The 16209-nt window shown below is 42.3% G+C and overlaps 1 protein-coding gene across 5 annotated transcripts in view; it reads right to left on the reverse strand.

The window, feature by feature from the left end:
* Positions 1-218: 218 nt before the first annotated feature.
* Positions 219-16209, reverse strand: part of KIF4A (kinesin family member 4A) — a 130239-nt gene continuing 114248 nt past the window's right edge. For 3 of the 5 annotated variants that reach the window (XM_061409819.1, XM_061409815.1, XM_061409814.1), the window contains 6 exons: positions 15932-16012; positions 15477-15575; positions 14767-14949; positions 2963-3079; positions 1156-1278; positions 219-903 (listed from right to left, as the gene is read on the reverse strand). In XM_061409819.1, the coding sequence (XP_061265803.1) occupies positions 700-903; positions 1156-1278; positions 2963-3079; positions 14767-14949; positions 15477-15575; positions 15932-16012 (807 nt within the window). In that variant the 3' untranslated portion in view covers positions 219-699. The remainder of the gene's footprint in view (positions 904-1155; positions 1279-2962; positions 3080-14766; positions 14950-15476; positions 15576-15931; positions 16013-16209) is intronic. The other 2 variants (XM_061409818.1, XM_061409816.1) reach the window with 1 other exon arrangement.

Genomic DNA, 16209 nt, shown 5'->3' on the forward strand with positions numbered 1-16209 from the left:
CTGGCCTTGCTAGCATTATTCTAACTTCCTGAGATAACAGCAACATGAAGAAACATGGCTTGCTGCTCCACATACCCCTTGGGGAAAGAGTGCTGTTACAAGGCGGTGAGGTTTGGGCACTTGCACCAACTTCCTTAATAGAATTCCCAGGGGTGGAGGAACATGGGTTGAAATTGTATTTCTCCCTCTGGCACAGAAGAATCCTTCCAAACAGCAGATGGACTAAGATTTATTTATTTACTTAACATTAACATTTAAAAAGATTTCATTTACCTCCCAGCAACATGAAAGACAACTAAGGGTGCTGTTAAAACATTGAAATCCAGAGACAGGAAAGATTCCCAACCCCATTCTGGAGGTGGCGTGAAGGATCTGTGCCAGGCCTCCAACACAGAGCAGGCTCTGCCATTAAGCTGAGACAACCTCGAGATAAGACAGCCTCAGCCTCGTTCCTGATGAGTCACCAGGAAGGTCTCTGAAGAGAGTTCGTTCTCTCTTCAGCAGGTAGCTCAGCACCCTTCTGGAGAGGAGAGTAGTAGTCTGGGGCTGGGGGTGCTGGACACTCTTTTTCAGTAATGTGTTGTTCCTTTGTTCCACAGCAAGGAGTCCAAAATCAACAGGAGTCATTACAAAACCCCTCTGGCTGCAACCTGAATGCATCACCCAGGCCAGACGGGGGCAGAGATGATGAATCCAGCTTCAGTGGGCCTCTTCTTCAATGGGGGAACAGCCAGAGAAGAAGCTGGTATTGCTGGCCAGGGCTCGTTTCTTTTTCTTCCCCGGAGCTTTATTTCCTTGGGTTTCTGTTGCTACATCTTTCGACTCTGAGAGGCCAAGGGAGGAGGCAGCTGGAGCCGTCTTCTTTAACAGTACCTGCTCCTCGTCACTCATCTCTTTCAGGATCTAGGAAGGACAGAGATAGCTGTGACTAGATCTGGGCTGGGTTCAGAGGCTCAGCACAGCCTAGCCACTACAAATTTTAGCACACTCCCACAGGTGACCCCCAAAATTGCTCTGTTGAAGAAAACAGGGTCTAGCCGATGCCCAACTCTCAGCAAGCTTTATTTCCCTTCCCTACCCCACAGCTCTCTGTCAGTGCTAAAGCAGAGATGGACACTGATACATTTGGAAACACCTGGCTTTTAGCCCACCTACCTTGCTGTTGGGAGTGGCACAGACAGGGTTAAAGAAGCTCAATCCTGGGGTCACCTCTGTGGGATCCTCCAGTTTGAAGGAGCCTTCAGAATCCTGAGTCCGCTCAACCGTGCCCAGGCTATCCTGAGAACCAAGCAGACTGGCATGTTAGAAACGTGGCGGATTCATGTTGATGTATGGCAAAACCAATACAATATTGTAAAGTAATTAGCCTCCAATTAAAATAAATAAATTTATATTAAAAAAAAAAAAAGAAATTCAGCTCCTATGGTTACACAGCTGGTCTGCTCCCCTTCAGCCAGTGAGATACCAGCTCTGAGGGCCTCATCAGACAGTCTAAGCAAGTCTTAGGGTGATCTTGCTGGGGCAGGGCTCACAATGCTCAAAGGAAGCCTCTGAAGGCAAAGGATTGGAGAGGAGAGCACAGGACACATCATGAGGCAAGGTTTAAAACAAGGCTGAGCCTTGGCCATTTCTTCAATTAATCCTCTCCCCTCCACAATCTACAATATCCTTTTTAGCATTTCTACAGAGTGTTGCCTGTATCAGTCTTCCTTTCAGAGAGGAAGCTGAGGCCAAGAAAGAGGAGTTGCTTAGGTAACAAGGCGACTCTGTGGTAGAGCTTGGATTAGATTTATAGCCTGTTGTCATGGAAACTGAAGTGGATTAAAAGTCAGGAAGCCTGAGGTCTAATCTTAGCCGCCATGACCAGCTGTGTAATATCAGGCGAGTCACTGAGGCTTATCTCTGGGCCTTAGTTTCCTTCTCTGTAAAATGGCAGTATTGGACTAGATTAGTGGTTTTACAACTGAAATTCTTAGAGGAAACTTGATAAATAAACAAGAGCAAGCTGCTTTGGCTGGCATGGGGTCAAACTGAGTTGGGCCATACTCCTCTGTCTGGAGCCACTGTAGGACTCTAGAACCTAAACTGAGAAAAGCATGGGAACAGAGAACACTTAAGGTCTTTCTATAATGCTACTTCTACACTTCTTAGCCTGACCTCTAGCTTGCCATTTTAGTTCTCTAATGACTACCTATCCTAGAAGTCTTTTAAATAGAAGACCCAGGGCAAAACTGCAAAATGCATGGTGAACTAGTCTTGCTGGAATTCCTGTGTATTACATGGAGAGCGGTAGGAATGGACTTTTGCTCGTGGGCACAGGTGGGCAGAAGGCAAGGACTGGGATCTGACCTTCCTGGTGCTGCCCGTCTCCTGCACATTTTGTTCACCTGAGTTTGCTATTCCCAGGAGCAGTGTAAGAACAGTTACAGTCAGCTTGGCTCACGAACACTGCTTATCAGGAAGACCAAGTTGCTGTGGGTCTTTTCCTAGAGCCATGGAATAGCTGGTTCCCATGGCAAAGGTCTAAGTAACTAATGTCTCAAGATGTCAGAAGGATTAACTTCTTTCTTGGAAGATGCCACCTCAGCACATGGCCCTTACAATTCCAGCTAAGCCTCCGGACTAGTTTGATCCTGTGTGGCTGTATGCCTGTAAATGCTTGCTTTCTGGTTCCTTGTTCCTGCCTTAGACATTGCACAGAAACTTTATAGCCAAGGCTGGGGGTGAGGAACTGCGTATCTGGGAATCTCCTGGGAGGGGCTGTGGCTTCTGGAGGGGTGGTGTGGACAGGCTAGCAGCAAGAAAGGATTGAGAAATGAAATAGCCTTTTCTGGTTCAGGGTGAAGGAGGGTGGGAAGGGCTGAGCAGGAGACTCCAGGTTTCAAGACTGAAGGTGGAAGAAAAGGGCACAGACTGCTGGGAGGTCTGAAGGGATGGTGAGGGGTGACAGCACTGATCCTACCTTGTCTTGCTGACGGTTCCTACACTTTGTGGCGTCACAGCTGCAGTCTGCGCCACAGTCCAATTTTTGCTTCCTGCACCCACACTGCTTGTTCCCACACCAGCCCTTGCAGGAACACTGCAAAACAGGTTTGTAGAAAGAAACATTACTGAGTCAGAAGACTAGGTTTGAAGTACCTTCCCTTCATTCACAAGCCATTCTAGAAAAAGTGAAAACTTCTATCTTTGCAGTCCTCTCTTCTTTAGTAAAACAATGATCATCAAGAACCACCATAGGTTTTTTCTAAGAACAAGTCATGCCACACTTTTGGGATAGTATACTTGAAAGACAGATTGGAGGGGTACCATAATAATGCAGAGCAATTGACAAAGATTTTCATGATGATTTTATGGCCAAAGTGAAGGACCGTGGGCTGGATGGGAGTTAGACAGATTTAATAACTGAGTAGAGTTGCTCAGTATCTTGAGATCTACCCAGCTGTACTTTCATCCAACTCACATTTCTAGTTTGTTTAGTGTTGGCCTTGGCTTTGTCCTCAGCAATTTAATCATTCAACATTTTAATAAATCACTGATAATATGAAATAAAATAATTTACATCTGTATAGCACTTTACAGTTTTCTGAGTACTTTCATATATAGAAATGCAAAATCTCATTTGAGTCTCATAGCCAGTCTACAAGGTAGGCATATTCATCAGTGGTAACAATGACATAAAGCTGGAAGGATGATTAATATGTAAGATAACAGAAACACAATTCAAATATATTTTGACAGGCTAGAATCATGGGCTGGAAGTAGAAAAGTTATAGCAGGGATAAATGTAAATCTACCATTTAGGTTCCCCCCTAAATCAGCCATATAAATATAATATGGGGGGAAATCTGGCTTAAAAGAAGTTTGTGAAGGGAATTCCCTGGCAGTCCAGTCCTTAGGAGTCTGAGACTTCACTGCTGAGGGCCTGAGGGCTTTGGTTCAATCCCTGGTCAGGGAACTAAGATCCCACAAGCTGCACTCGCAACTGAGCCAAAAGCAAACAAAAGCCCCGAAAACACACACATACACAAAACAAAAAGGTAGTCTGTGCAAAAAAGGTCTAGGGACTTGAGGTGTCAGCAAGCTTCGAGTCAACAGTGTGAAATGGCTGTCAGAAAGAAAGTCAGGCAGAAATTTGGAGTTCAGAAATCACAAGAAGTGAAGAAATTTGCTTCAATATACCTGGGTCAGTCAGATCCCATTTGAAATAACATATTCTATTTTAGGGCACCATTATTTTTTTTGGTTAAAAAGTGTAGACAATAAAAAAACCCACTCATGTTCCCAATCCTCAATTTGGCTAGTTGCGGCATGTGGGATTTAGCTCCCCAACCAGGGGTGGAAGCTGTGCCCCTGGCATTGGAAGTGTGGAATCTTAACCACTGGACCACCAGGGAAGTCTCCCCAACTGAGTAAAAAACAGATACAACTGAAGCATCCTGATCCCATTCACCTCCCTCCCTCTCAGGGGCAGTCTCTCGAATTAGATGCTTATTCATGTGTATATTTTAGCACAAATCTGTTGATGCATGTAGCTCCTGTTCCATTCATCTTCATTCTATGGATATGCCACAACTGATCCATACTCATCATAGTGCCATATTTCACCTTTACTAAAAAGGCTACAGTAGTAATAGCTCATATTAACGTGTGTGTGTGTCAAGGCTGTATATTGTCACCCTGCTTATTTAACTTATATGCAGAGTACATCATGAGAAATGCTGGACTGGAAGAAACACAAGCTGGAATCAAGATTGCCGGGAGGAATATCAATAACCTCAGATATGCAGATGACACGACCCTTATGGCAGAAAGTGAAGAGGAACTAAAAAGCCTCTTGATGAAAGTGAAAGTGGAGAGTGAAAAAGTTGGCTTCAAGCTCAACATTCAGAAAAGGAAGATCATGGCATCCAATCCCATCACTTCATGGGAAATAGATGGGGAAACAGTGGAAACAGTGTCAGACTTTATTTTTTGGGGCTCCAAAATCACTGCAGATGGTGACTGCAGCCATGAAATTAAAAGACGCATACTCCTTGGAAGGAAAGTTATGACCAACCTAGATAGCATATTCAAAAGCAGAGATATTACTTTGCCAACAAAGGTCCGTCTAGTCAAGGCTATGGTTTTTCCTGTGGTCATGTATGGATGTGAGAGTTGGACTGTGAAGAAGGCTGAGCACTGAAGAATTGATGCTTTTGAAGTGTGGTGTTGGAGAAGACTCTTGAGAGTCGCTTGGACTGCAAGGAGATCCAACCAGTCCATTCTGAAGGAGATCAGCCCTGGGATTTCTTTGGAAGGAATGATGCTAAAGCTGAAACTCCAGTACTTTGGCCACCTCATGCGAAGAGTTGACTCATTGGAAAAGACTCTGATGCTGGGAGGGATTGGGGGCAGAAGGAGAAGGGGAGGACAGAGGATGAGATGGCTGGATGGTATCACTGACTCGATGGACGTGAGTCTGAGTGAACTCCGGGAGTTGGTGATGGACAGGGAGGCCTGGCGTGCTGCGATTCATGGGGTTGCAAAGAGTCGGACACGACTGAGCGACTGAACTGAGGCACTGTTACACGCGCTTTCCACATATTAAGCTCATTTTATCAATGTTTCCTTGCACACACATTCAGGAGTTCACTGTGTGCATGTGTTTCATAAAGAGGGCATTATACAAAAAGCGGCGGGTAACCAGCATTACAGGAAGTGATGTTATAAGAGAAATGGTGGAAGAAAATAGGATAGTTTGGCTTGGAACAAATATAGGTGGCAGAGCTCACAGAATGATGGATTAGTCAGAGAAGACCTCAGTGACCACTAAAAGCCTGATTTGATGTATGAAGCCCCACTCTAACATCTCTGGTCTTATTATCCAACGATCTATTTATCCTGAGATAACAGTTTCTATATAAATTCTGACCTCAGGACCCAATTCTGCCATCTGGAATGACATGAAATCAGTTTAACCCCACTTTCACAGCACAGATGTTCAAACCCTAAGTATCATTTTCACTCCCCAATCCCACTCTGTCCAAATCCTCTCAAAGCTAAATATACCTAGCTCCCTCAATGATTCACCACATGACATGGTTTCCAAGAATTCTCAGCACCTTAGCTATATATCAATTTGTCCAAGTTCATCTTTAATTGTGACATCCAGAAATGAGCACAACTTTCTAAATGTGGTGTGACCATTGTGAAGTAGATTGAGAGAAGCACCTCCCTTGTTATGAACTCAATAGTTCTGGTTATGAGTCCTAAAATTACAGTAACATTTTTTAGCTTGCCATCTTTGTGGATTCATACTGCATTTATAGTTAAATTCAAGCCCTCAACTCTCTTTCATATGGAAAACCATCACCATTGTTCCGTAGTTGTGAAGGTAAAAGAAACCATTAAAACATCTACCCCTCCTTATTATGAGAATATACAGTATTCTATAAAATCTGAAAATCAAAACCATGATTTTTAATATTTAACAACTGCATATGGCCTTTCATTATGTGGAAATGTCAATTTACTTAATCAGTCACCTAATGTTAGATATTAAGATTATTTTGAAAGAAATTTTTTACCATTATAAATCATGTTGTTGCTATGTTGTTGTTGCTAAGTCGCTTCAGTCGTGTCCGACTCTGTGCGACTCCATAGATGGCAGCCCACCAAGCTCCCCTGTCCCTGGGATTCTCCAGGCAAGAACACTGGAGTAGGTTGCCATTTCCTTCTCCAATGCATGAAAGTGAAAAGTGAAAGGGAAGTCTCTCAGTGTCCGACTCTTTGTGACCGCATGGACTACGGCCTACTAGGCTCCTCCGTCCGTGGGATTTTCCAGACAAGAGTGCTGGAGTGGGTTGCCATTGCCTTCTCCAAGAATCATGTTACATACAGCAAATATCCTGGTACATAAATACAATCCAAATCTTACCATGACTGACAAGGGCCCTGATTACCCCTCTGACCTGCCCTTGTACTGCACTCTTTCATTTCTCAGTATCCTCCAGCCACACTGACCTTTTCAGCTGCTCCTTGATAAGCCAAGATCATTCTTACCCTGAGACCTTTGCAGTTACGGTTTCCTTTTCCTGAAATGTTCTTCTGATTTTGTTCCCGGCTTGTTCCTTCACTTTGTTCAGATCTCAGCTTAAATATCTCCTCTTTAGAGGCCTCTTCCAAGCATTCTTCCAAAGTACTCTCTTCCTACCCCATCATTCTCTAAGATTTGACTATATTTTTGTTTCATCTCTTATCATCTAAAATTATTTTGTTTTCTGGTCACTATGTGTCTCTCTCCACAAGAATGTCTTCAGTTTCATGAGGCCAAGGATCTGACATGTCTGTTTATTATCCTCAGCACCTAGAAGCAGTGCCTGATACATAGTCTGTGCTCAAAAATGATTTATAAATCTTTTTACATATCAATGACTACTTACTTGGTATAAATACCTAGGTGTATAATTACAGGGCTGAAGGAAAGGAACATTTTAAAAAATTTATTTTTAGTTGGAGGATCATTGCTTTACAATGTTGTGTTGGTTTCTGCCATACAACAGCGTGAATCAGCCATACATTACGTTCAGTCGTATCTGATTCTCTGTGACCCCATGGACTGCAGCATGCCAGGCTTCTCTGTCCATCACCAATTCCGGAGCTTGCTCAAACTCATGTCTATCGAGTCAGTGATGCCATCCAACCATCTCAACCTCTGTCATCTCCTTCTTCTCCTGTCTTCAATCTTTCCCAGCATTAGGATTTTTTTTAATGAGTCAGTTCTCCGTATCAGGTAGCCAAAGTACTGGAGTTTCAGCTTCAACATCAGTCCTTCCAATGAATATTCAGGACTGATTTCCTTTAGGATTGACTGGTTTGATCTCTTTGCAGCCCAAGGGACTCTCAAGAGTCTTCTCCAACACCACAGTTCAAAAGCATCAATTCTTCAGTGCTCAGCTTTCTTTAAGGTCCAACTCTCACATCCATACATGACTACTGGAAAAACCACAGCTTTAATTAGATGGACCTTTGTCAGCAAAGTAATATCTCTGCTTTTTAATATGCTGTCCAGGTTGGTCATAGCTTTTCTTCCAAGGAGCAAGCGTCTTTTAATTTCATGGCTGTAGTCACCATCTCCAATGATTTTGGAGCTCCCCAAAATAAAGTCTCTCACTCTTTCCATTGTTTCCCCATGTATTTGCCATGAAGTGATTGGACCAGAGGCCATGATCTTCGTTTTTTCAATGTTGAGTTTTAAGCCAGCTTTTTCACTCTCCTCTGTCACCCTCATCAGAAGGCTCTTTAGTTCCTCTTCGATTTCTGCTATAAGGGTGGTGTCATCTGCATATCTGAGGTTATTGATATGTCTCCCGGCAATCTTGATTCCAGCTTGTTTTTCATCTAGCCTGGCATTTAGCATGATGTACTCTGCATATAAGCTAAATAAGCAGGGTGACAATATAGAGCGTGACATACTCTTTCTAATTGGAAACCAGTCCATTGTTCCACGTACGGTTCTCACTGTTGCTTCTTGACCAGCATATAGACTTCTCAGGAGGCAGGTCAGGTAGTCTGGTATTGCCATCTCTTGAAGACTTTTCAGCAGTTTGTTGTGATCCACACAATTAAAGGCTTTAGCATAGTCAATGAAACAGAAGTAGATGTTTTTCTGGAATTCTCTTGCTTTTTCTGTGATCAAATGAATGTTGGCAATTTGATCTCTGGTTCCTCTGTCTTTTCTAAAACAGCTTGAAAATCTGGAAGTTCTTGGTTCATGTACTGTTGAAGTCTAGCTTGGAGAATTTTGAGCATTACTTTGCTACCATGTGAGATGAGCACAATTGTGTGGTAGTTTGAACATTCTTTGACATTGCTCTTCTTTGGGATTAGAATGAAAACTGACCTTTTCCAGTCCTGTGGTCACTGCTGGGTTTTCCAAATTTGCTGGCATATTAAGTGCAGCACTTTCAGAGCATCATCTTTTAGGATTTGAAATAGCTCAACTGGAATTCTATCACCTCCACTAGCTTTGTTCGTAGTGATGCGTCCTAAGGCCCACCTGACCTTGCACTCCAGGATGTCTGGCTCTAGGTGAGTGATCACACCATCATGGTTACCTAGATCATTAAGATCTTTTTTATATAGTTCTTTTGTGTATTCTTGCCACCTCTTAATATCTTCTACTTCTGTTACGTCCATACCATTTCTATCCTTTATTATGCCCATCTTTTCATGAAATGTTCCCTTGGTATCTCTAATTTTCTTGAAGAGATCTCTAATCTTTCCCATTCTATTGTTTTCCTCTATTTCTTTGCAATGATCACTGAGGAAGGCTTTCTTATCTCTCCTTGCTATTCTTTGGAACTCTGCATTCAGATGGATATCTTTCCTTTTCCCCTTTGCCTTTTGCTTTCTCTTCTTTCCTCAGCTATTTGTAAGACCTCCTCAGACAACCATTTTGCCTTCTTGCATTTCTTTTTCTTGGGGATGGTTTTGATCACCACCTCCTATACAATGTCATGAAACTCCATCCATAGTTCTTCAGGCACTCTGTCTATCAGATCTAATCCCTTGAATACATTTGTCACTTCCATTGTATAATCATAAAGGATTTAAGTCATACTTGAATGGTCTAGTGGTTTTCCCTACTTTCTTTAAGTCTGAATTTTACAATAATGAGTTTGTGATCTGAGCCACAGTCAGCTCCCGGTCTTGTTTTTGCTGACTATATAGAACTTCTCCATCTTTGGCTACAAAGAATATAATCAATCTGATTTCAATACTGACCATCTGGTGATGTCCATGTGCAGAGTCATCTTTTGTGTTGTTCTCTTGGCAAAACTCTGTTAGCCTTTGCCCTGCTTCATTTTGTACTCCAAGGCCAAACTTGCCTGTTATTCCAGGTATCTCTTGACTTCCTACTTTTGCATTCTAGTCCCCTACAATGAAAGGGACATCTTTTTTTGGTGTTAGTTCTAGAAGGTCTTGTAGGTCATAGAATCATTCAACTTCACCTTCTTCAGCATTAGTGGTTGGGACAGAGTTGGATTACTGTGATATTGAATGGTTTGCCTTGGAAACAGAGATCATTCTGTCGTTTTTGAGATTGCAGTCAAGTATTGCATTTCAGACTCTTTTGTTGACTACGAGGGCTACTCCATTCCTTCTAAGGGATTCTTGCCCACAGTAGTAGATATAATGGTCATCTGAATTACATTCTCCTATTCCCGTCCATGAGTCCTAAAATATCAGTGTTCACTCTTGCCATCTCCTGTTTGACTACTTCCAATTTCCCTTGATTCATGGACCTAACATTCCAGGTTCCTATGCAATATTGTTTTTACAGCATTGGGCTTTACTTCCATCACCAGTCACATCTACAACTGGGCATTGTTTTCACTTTGGCTCAGTCTCTTCATTCTTTCTGGAGCTATTTCTCCACTCTTCTCTAGTAGCATATTGGGCACCTACCGACCTGGGGAGTTCATCTTTCAGTGTCATATCTTTTTGCCTTTTCATACTGGTGGAGAGTTCTGACAAAATGTGGTCCACTGGAGAAGGGAATGTCAAACCACTTCAGTATTTTTCCTTGAGAACCCCATGAATAGTATGAATCAGTCATAAGTATACATATGTCCCCTCCCTTTGAACCTCCCTGGCGATAGGAATATTTTTAAGGCTTCTGATACATATTTGCAAGGTGCTTTCCAGAAAGGTATGACAAGTTACATTTTAACAACAACAGACAGAAATGCCCACCTGTCACCTTTGCCAACACTGGATGTAATAAAACAAAACAAAACCCAACTTGACTCCTTTGAATAAGACAGAGCAAAAGACAGCGTTCTAAGACATGTCCTAGAGATACCTCACCAGAATGACATTGATCCATTGATTGCTATATGTTGGGTATGGTCCTCTGACCATTTACACATTTATCTATCTGCCTCAAAAACACTCTATTACCCAGGCCATGTGTCTTCATTTTATCCATAAGGTTAATGGTAGGAAAGTGGTATCTTAGGGGTTGTTATAAGGAAGAACAAGTCAACTTTTACATAGCCAAAGTCTCATTGGGATGATCTATAGGACAGCACACTTTCGCTCAACAAAGTACAACTTTCTAACAGCCACTTGGAATACAATGGGATTCCCTGTGAGACTGTGAGCTTCCCCCTAGTAGACTGCTTGTTTTCAAGCAAGCAGAGGCTAAACACCTGGGAGTGGTATTATAGAACAGTCATGATGTACACGTTAGATGTATTCACATGAATGCCATGTGCACTAGCTGTAACTTCATCCTGTTTTCTCCCAAACCGGGATCAAAATATAAGAGAGGGAGCAAGACCTTGCCACAGACATAATCTCAAATATGATGTATGTGGTATATGTGTGTACACACGTGTGTATCACAACTGCTAGCAACCAACCAGCATGTCCCAACACTATAATTGGGAACCACTATAATAGTCTTTATATAGAGTGGGAAGTAGAGATGAAAGACCTTTGGGGTTCCTTTATGTCAGTGGTTCTCAACCCTGACCATCTGGTGATGTCCATGTGCACATAAGAAATCTCTGGGGAGTTTTTCAAAAATGCCAGGTCCCACCTCAGACTAATTAAATCAGAATATCTGGGCGTGGTGTCTCAGGCTCCCTGTGTTTAAAAGCTCCCTGGGGGATTCTAATGTGTAACCAGGGTTGAAAATTATTTCTTTAGAGTCTATAGTTCTTCTAGCACTGATTTCAGTGCTATATTATATCTCAGAATGATAAAAAACTGGTAAAAATTGTAACATAAAGAATACCAGGTTAGGAATTAGGAGACTTGGGCTCTAGTCTTATATTCAATACTTGGCATGCCCCTGGACAAGTCACTCCATCCCAGTTCATCTCCATTCTTTTATTACTAGAGACCAGAATATCTGCTCCTTCTTTTCTGCCAAAGGGGACAAATGGGAATATTTGTAATAGTGGTTACAGTGCTTTAATACCAATACTTGCATGGCATTTTATCCTTTACAAGGTGCTCTCACATATATTCCTTCTTTTAACTTCTCAGACACCATATAATACCATATAAAGGTGGTATTATTAAAACCCACATATTAAGAACAACAACAACAAAACCCATATATACAACTTTAACTCAGGATATTCGTGCTGGAAGAGACCTTATATATCACTAGTCTAGTCTCATCCCTTTATTGCATAAATAAGGAATCTGAGGCCCAGAGAGATTGCGTGACCTGCTTAAGGCCATCCAACTAGACAGTGGCAAAGTCAAGACAGAACTCATGTTTACCTGGCTTCTAAGCTATCACTTCTTTATCCTTTGGCATCTCCTTAGTACATATAGGAAATACAGCTGAATGAGGAAACCTATTTTTTCAGCATTAGCTTTGGACAAGTCCTCAGTTTGGTGCTTGCTGCAGTCTCCTGTCCAGATACCTAGTGATTCCGCTGTGTTGCAACAGTAACAATCAGGATGGCCTTCATGCAAAGCATCAAGGTCTAAAGCTGACGTGTCTACAAGTAGTCTGATCAAAGAGCAGTTACAGCATCCATTGTACTTCGAGGTCACCAAAAAGGAGAAACTCAATTGTCAACTTGCCCCCCTTAAAGCCCAATTATATTCTCAAGTTATAAAATCAGAGGGAAAGCCTAGAAAAGAATCATCTCTCAGTGTTTTAGACATAGGATTTATCACTGATAACAATTATTACTTACTTGCAATATTTTGCTATACTTTCATATTTCCTTTTTTAAGCTTATAGCAATAGTGCATATATATATACTTGTGTGTGTGATAGGCATTTCTCAAAGACAAGTATACCCATATTTGCTTCCTATTTGGAAACTCCTTCCCAGGGTTTTAGGTCCTCTACCATTCGTTTCTGTGTGTACTTCTCATCTTTGCTTTCTATTATCTGGCTGACCTTTTCATCAACATTCAGCTCATGCATTCCACTTCAATCACAGTAGACAGCATAAATGTTTGCTGAGTAAATGAATGAAAGACATGTTCTTCCCCATTTTCTCTCAATGTCCCAACTGTTACACTACTACCTCTACTATCAAGACTTTGCAATATGCTATTCATTGTGTCAGAAAATGGTCTCCCAAGACTGTATTTCCCTTTCTTATAATGCAGCAACAGTCTTGTCTTTCATGGCATGTCCTTAAACTCTATCTACCTGGTTTGGCTTTATAGTCACTCTTCAAGGCCCCTCAATCCGTGTCCCTGAGATGAGTAGGTTGAGGTTCTATGTGTACATGCATGCTAAGTCGCTTCAGTCATGTCTGACTCTTTGTGACCTTATGGACTATAGCACACCAAGCTCCTCTGTCCATGGGATTCTCCAGGCAAGAATAATGGAATGGGCTGCCGTACCCTCCTCCCGGGGATCTTTTTGACCCAGGGATCGAACTCGTGTCTCTTATGTCTCTTGCAGGTTCTTTACCACTTGCACCACCTGGGAAGCCCCGAGGTTCTATGATGCTTCCTATTTCTTTGTCTTGTTTCCCATTTAGATTATAAGCTCTCTGAGGCTAAGGATGAGCTCTTAGTTCCACCAAGAGCACATGGTGATTTTGTTGCATTCCTAATGACTTTGCAAATGATTTAATGCCATCACAATGGTCTAGTTCTCATGACTTGCTTCTCTCTGGTGTTTGTGGCTTTACAAGGCTCAGTTCCCCAGTGCACTATCAGCTAATGAAACTGAGTAACCTTCTAGGAATCCAGCTAAGGTAATTTGTGAGCTGTTCTCTGCAAGTGGAATGTGACTGCAGGGCACAGTTAGGGTAATAGTGAACTGTAAGGCCTGGGAAGTTAGTGTTTCAACATAAAACATCTAGGTTTGGTAAATATGTAGCATTGTAAGTAAAGCACGTGTAAGTAAATAGCTGCTGCTGCTAAGTCACTTCAGTCGTGTCCGACTCTGTGCAACCCCATAGATGGCAGCCCACCAGGCGCCCCCATCCCTGGGATTCTCCAGGGAAGAACACTGGAGTGGGTTGCCATTTCCTTCTCCAACGTATGAAAGTGAAAATTGAAAGTGAAGCTGCTCAGTCGTGTCCGACTCTTAGCGACCCCATGGACTGCAGCCCACCAGGCTCCTCCGTCCATGGGATTTTCCAGGCAAGAGTACTGGAGTGGGGTGCCACTGCCTTCTCCAGTAAGTAAATAGAGCATGTCTCAAAGTCAGATTGTTCCTAACTAGCCTTAACTTTGGTATGTTTGATTTTAAAGTTGGTCTGTGGTTTTTACTCATTTGACCATGGTGTGGTAAAATAAACTGGACTTGGAGTCAGAACATTTGATTTCAAGTCCTGACTCTCACTTGGTTTTATGTCTCTGGGCAAGGTCACTTCACTCTCCTGAGTCTTAGATCCAGCTGTAAAATACAAACAGTAAACACATCACTGGATTCTTTTTTTTTTTTTTGGTGACAATGAAAAGAGGTAACATATGAGAATAGTTCATAAACTGTAAAGTGCTATAAAAATGTGAAAGGTTATTATGATCACACTGGAACCAGTTTCAGTGAGACGGTATAGAACACTACTACCTGTTCAGACTGGGTAAGAATCTGAAAACATGAAAAGAACCCCTCTGTGCACCCAGGAAGCCCTCTCAATTAGCCCTGGGTTCCATATAGAGCTTGCCCAATGAACACCCCTCAGTGGAGCCAGTGCCTCTGAATAGGATCGAGGGGCTGGCACATTCTCACTGGCAGTGAAGACTAATGAATAGAACTCCTGAAAGAGATGAGCTGCCTCCTACCCCTTGGATGTTCTTCTTGGACACCTTAACTAATTTTGTTGGCTTCCATTCCTCATCATTCCCATCGCCGTCATCATCATCATTGTCCTCAGGTTCATTCACAGAATATTCCGAACAGTATTTTAGATCTTCGATGTCCATGCTTTGCTCCAAAAACTTTTCTTTAAAACGGGAAGGTTTGGGCTAAGAAAAAAGGTTTGGAATGGTTATTTAACTAAGAACAACAACAACACATGGATCCTATCTTCTCAGTAGCTGCTGCCAGCTACATTCTCAGAGCATAGATTTTAGACGCCCTCAAAGATACCCCACTTGGCTTTACCAATCAGAATAAAATTCTGCTTTAGCCTTTGACCTTACAGTCTTTGAAGGGAAAGAAACTGAAGGGACAGAGGCTGAGTAATCTGAGGGAGGAGGGAGAGACTCATGATATGATAAGTATCTTTAGATGGACAGCTGAACACTGCTCTTTGTTCCTCCTCCTCAGCTGTGTTGCATAATGCCTGTACATGGCCTAAAGACAGGCTTCTAGGGAGGGAGAAAGTCTATTTTCCTCAAGATTGAACTTCAGTTTTATCTGGGACTCCAAGGAAACTTGAGATGCTGGAATGTGGGAATTTTAACTCTCAACCACTCCTAAAAAGGTGATTTTTGCACACTCACCACAAACCTTGGCTATGCAAAGGTATCACAGGCACTGAGTAGTTTACCTTAGGTGGGATATATTCAAAAGAAGAGTCTGGAGACAGAAGGGTATCCTTAGGAAGATGAGATTTTTGTTTGCTGGCTACTTGGAGGAGGTTCAGTTTCTATTTGAAAAGAAAAGACAAAGTATACTTTTCAGGGAAGCTTCTGAGTGTTCATGGATGAAACATAGAATCCTAATTAGCTTAATTTTAAGCCATGGTAAAGTGAGGCCAGATAATAGCAAAGTAGGTTGAAGGATTCCCACTTCACAGGATCAGTATTAGATTTAGAAAGGAGCAAATTTAAATATGTCTTTTATATCATCTGAAATGCACATGACTGTACCACATGGAAACTAGATGAAGACCTCATAAAATAGAGCCAAGTCACTATATATACTAGGAGGTGCTCCCAAGGGCTGGTCTCAGTTGCAACAGGGTCTTCCAGGGCTTATTAAATGGGTGGGAAGCTGCAGTACCTGCTTCATGAGTTCATTCTCTCGCAGAAGCTGCTGATTTTGCTCACACACTTCCCGCATCTTCTCAAGTTCTTCATCCTGCTTCCAGATAATGCAGTGATAGGTGGGGTTATTTTGGGTACTACATATGGGTTACCAAAGAACTCAGAGATGAAAACACACTACTGCCAAGTTGCTGGCAGCAGATGGTTTTTGCACAGCAGGCATTGGCACCCAGAAAAATGCCTGATCCCGACCAATTCCTAGATGTCCTGAATGCCACCTCTATTCCAACATTC

This window comes from Bos javanicus, chromosome X (genome assembly GCF_032452875.1).
Source record: "Bos javanicus breed banteng chromosome X, ARS-OSU_banteng_1.0, whole genome shotgun sequence".
NCBI lineage: Eukaryota > Metazoa > Chordata > Mammalia > Artiodactyla > Bovidae > Bos > Bos javanicus.